Raw genomic sequence first — 3955 nt, forward strand, 5'->3', positions numbered from 1 at the left:
GAGCAAACAAATTGCAAGTGGACAACATTAAACAAATCTAATATAATTTCAAAAATTTTAAGTTCAATTCAACACAAAACATTATTCCATCACTACAATTTCAAAGATTTAAAGTCAAATCTAACTTAATTTTAAAATTTTAAAGTTCAATTTAACGCAACATTATTTCATCACTACAATTTAAAGCTAAAATACAAGTCAAGTATCATCATTGTTATCTGCATTATGTTGCTGCTGCTGTAGTAACTGTTGAAAATTCTCACTTTGAGATCATTGATAAGTCATCGAAGAATAATAATAATACAACTGCGAAGTATATGGTGGGACTGGTTGCTATAATACATAAAAATAAACATCATATTACATTATAGAAATATTAAAATATATGTATTCATTAACGACTTGTAAATAACAACTTACTGTGTGCCAATTATAAGGAAATGACTGATAAATATTGCTTCCACCGAATTGGGATTGGTACATAGGTACCTAATCAAATAATAAAATATATGTAAAATTCATATAAAAATTTTAAAACTAAAATTTAAATAATTTAATTCTTACATTATAATAGCCTATAATGCCGCATTGGTTGAGATTTCCGTAAATAGTACTTCCTTCTTATAGCGTCTACATATGCGCAATCTTATACTTAATTACATATCCTCAAAATAAAAGAAAATTTTAAAAGAAAAGAATTCACAAAATTTATCGTGGCTATGTTGCTCCCTGGTGTGGAGATTTCATTTGGCACATGATAAGATGATGGGGCATTTTCTTGTAAATCCTACAAGATTATTAAAGACAATTAAACTAAGACCAAATTAATTAGAAAATAGATCTTTACTTTTAATCATACCTTATTTTTTTGTGCGGACTTGTTCTTTTGAACGGATTCTTACGAATCGAAAATTCTTTCCTTAGGCAAGGTGGACGGCCTTTACGACATGTCACTACTGGATCATTCAGTGCAAGTTGAACATTGTTGTTGCTACAACTTACTTCGTCAACAACAGTTCTTTCTACATTCTCACTGTTAATTTGTTTGTTGCTGCTACAACTTGCTCCACCAATATTAGTTTTTCCCACACTTTCACAGTGAATTTGCTTGGGCAGATCCTTTATTGCTTTCTCAATCCAATCCAACACCGTTTTATAGCTATTTTCATCATCGGAGGCTATGTCTGCAACCTCACTGAAAGCGTTACACATTTTTTCATATCTTTCTTGCTGGATGGTCAAATTCTGCACACCATAACAAACTTTCAGTTTACTATAACATCTCCTCACATCTTTCCTCCACCTTGATAAAATGTATCTTTCTGGAAGAAATTCAACTGAGTTACGTATCAGCACTGCAAGGGCATGCCTGCAAAGAATCCTCCTAAACTGAAATTTTGAATATAAACAATTAACTTCACACTCAGCTTCTTCAAAAACAACCTCAAAGAAACCTCTCCGACCTTGCCCAAATGATTCAATTATTTGATATATTGATCCCACAGAATCCAAGATATCACAATACATCAGAGCAGTCAATTCTTCTTGAAATTCTTTAAACTTGGAAATGGTGTACACTTCTTCAACTTGCCTCTCCATCTCATATCTTGATACGCATGGTGTCTTTTTATTAAAACACTTGGCATCTGCTTGTCATTCTAATTCAACTTTCCTCCTCAATGCATTTTCATATTGTTTTACAAACTGTTTCAGATTTGTTTTTGAGTTAACAAATCCATCAAAAAATGCATTCATACTTTCACTTCGCTGAGTTGTTGACATTAGGGATGGCAATTTTTCCCGATGGGATGGGATCCTGCGGGATTCCATCCTATTTGGGATGGGATTGAAACATATTTTTGTCCCATAAAAAAATTTAGGGACGGGATTGGGACATTTTTTTATCACAATTACATATGCGGGACAGGAGTGAGATTAACAAATTCCGTCCCATCCCGTCTCATTACCGATTAAGAATGAAATTTTTTTCAATTGGGATGGGATCCCGCAGGATCTCATCTCTTTTAGGACGAGATTGGGACATATTTTTGTCCCAAAAAAAATATAGGGACGGGATTAGGACGTTTTTTCATCCCATTTGCATATACGGGATGAGAATGAGATTGGTAAATCCCATCCCATCCCGTCCCATTGCCAACCCTAGTTGACATTCCTGCCCAAAAATAACCTTTTAAATAGCATGGGACCCAACGATGCCTCTCCTCGTACAAACCATTTAACCAATCATTATCCCATAAATCATATTCTGTAATCATGCAATGCCAAGCTTCCTTAAACGCATCAGAACTCAGTGAATCATAAACAGCAGAAAGCAGGAAAGATATAATACCTTCACGTTCTTTAAAAGCCCCTAACTTCTCAGGCACCTTCTTCATTATGTGCCATAAACACCATCGATGCCTAATAGTAGGAAAAACGTTTTCAATTGCCTTTTACATTGCCCTGTCTTGATCTGTAATGATACCAAGGGGAGGAGAATCAGACATGCATGATAGCCACGCCTCAAATAACCACGTAAATGTCTCTGTATCTTCGCGTGAAATCAATCAGCATCCCAACAAATAGATTGTCCATGGTGATTAACTCCAACAAAGGGCGCGAATGGCATGTCATACTCGTTAGTCAGATATGTAGTGTCAAATGTGATGACATCTCCAAAATATTTGTAAACTGCCTACTCCGCGAATCTGCCCAAAACACATTCTTTAATCGATCCTCTTCATCCAAATCAATGCTAAAAAAAAATCCATTACATTCTGCTTGCTTTTTCTGGAAGTACTTTAAAAGCGCCATAGCATCTCCTTCCTCAAGCTGTAATCGCCTTGTTTTGTCAACAAAACTTCTACAATCATTTTTTAAGAATGACATATTTTCATACCCACCAGCTCCAACAACAATAGAATTGAAATTTTGGGCAATTCTAATTCCTACACAATCATTCATTTCAATTCACTTTTTAGCGCTTGCACTAATTCTGCGATTGCATGGGAAATACCTAGCTTTGTCTGGACTCAATCCATGGTTGTGTTGAAGATTTAAAGTTCGAAGAACCCATTTTCTATCTTCATTTAGACAACCTCCAATTTTTGCATCACAACCATTTTTCACATTCGGTTTCGGCTTCAATGTATTAGCAGATTTACTTTCTGACTTGCCGCTACGCCTACATGCAAATGTCGCATATTTTACAATTCCATCGGTCCCCTTCTTAGTACTTCGAACCTTCACAGGAAACTCCTTTTGTTTACCATAAGCTTTGTAAAATGCAAACATTTCTTCATGATTATCAAATAATATTCTAAGAGCTGGCTCACATTTGTTCGGTTCCACAATTTCATTTACATCGTTAGCTCTTGTTTCTTGCAACTCATCAAATGCATGCTCATTTTCCAAATACTCCATTTCTACAAAATAATTAACATTTGTATTAAGAAACTTATATAACATTTTGTCCAGTAATGAAAATTCCTAACAATTTAAATATATAAAACACATCCACAAATTTTTATAATTTATTCCATTATCTCCAACAATTTAAATTATAAAATCCTAACAACTTAAATATATAAAACACATCCGGAAATTGTTATAATCTATTCCATTATTTTCAGCAATTTAAATTAAAAAAATCCTAACATATATAAAACACATTTAGAAATTGTTATAATTTATTCCATTATTTCCAGCCATTTAAATTAAGAAAAATCCTAACATATATAAAACACATTCAGAAATTGTTATAATTTATTTCATTATTTCCAACCATTTAAATTTAAAAAATCCTAACATATATAAAACACATTAAGAAATTATTATAATCTATTCCATTATTTCCAGCCATTTAAATTAAAAAAATAACAATTCATAACAATTTAAATATATAAAAGGCAAAAATCTACGAATTTTTACAATTTAAATTAAATATTCTAACCAT

The 3955-nt window shown here is 32.8% G+C and overlaps 1 protein-coding gene across 1 annotated transcript; it reads right to left on the reverse strand.

Moving 5' to 3' along the window:
- Positions 1-849: 849 nt before the first annotated feature.
- On the reverse strand, positions 850-1599 carry LOC107177742 (protein FAR1-RELATED SEQUENCE 2-like). The gene has a single exon (XM_015532093.1). It carries the CDS (start codon positions 1597-1599, stop codon positions 850-852), a length of 750 nt encoding a protein of 249 aa, XP_015387579.1.
- Positions 1600-3955: the final 2356 nt, after the last annotated feature.

Source organism: Citrus sinensis, chromosome 4 (genome assembly GCF_022201045.2).
Source record: "Citrus sinensis cultivar Valencia sweet orange chromosome 4, DVS_A1.0, whole genome shotgun sequence".
Classification (NCBI taxonomy): Eukaryota; Viridiplantae; Streptophyta; class Magnoliopsida; order Sapindales; family Rutaceae; genus Citrus; species Citrus sinensis.

Excerpts from the sequence above, each read along its gene's own strand:
- LOC107177742 (XM_015532093.1), bottom strand. The coding sequence starts at position 1,599 with ATGGAGAGGCAAGTTGAAGAAGTGTACACCATTTCCAAGTTTAAAGAA.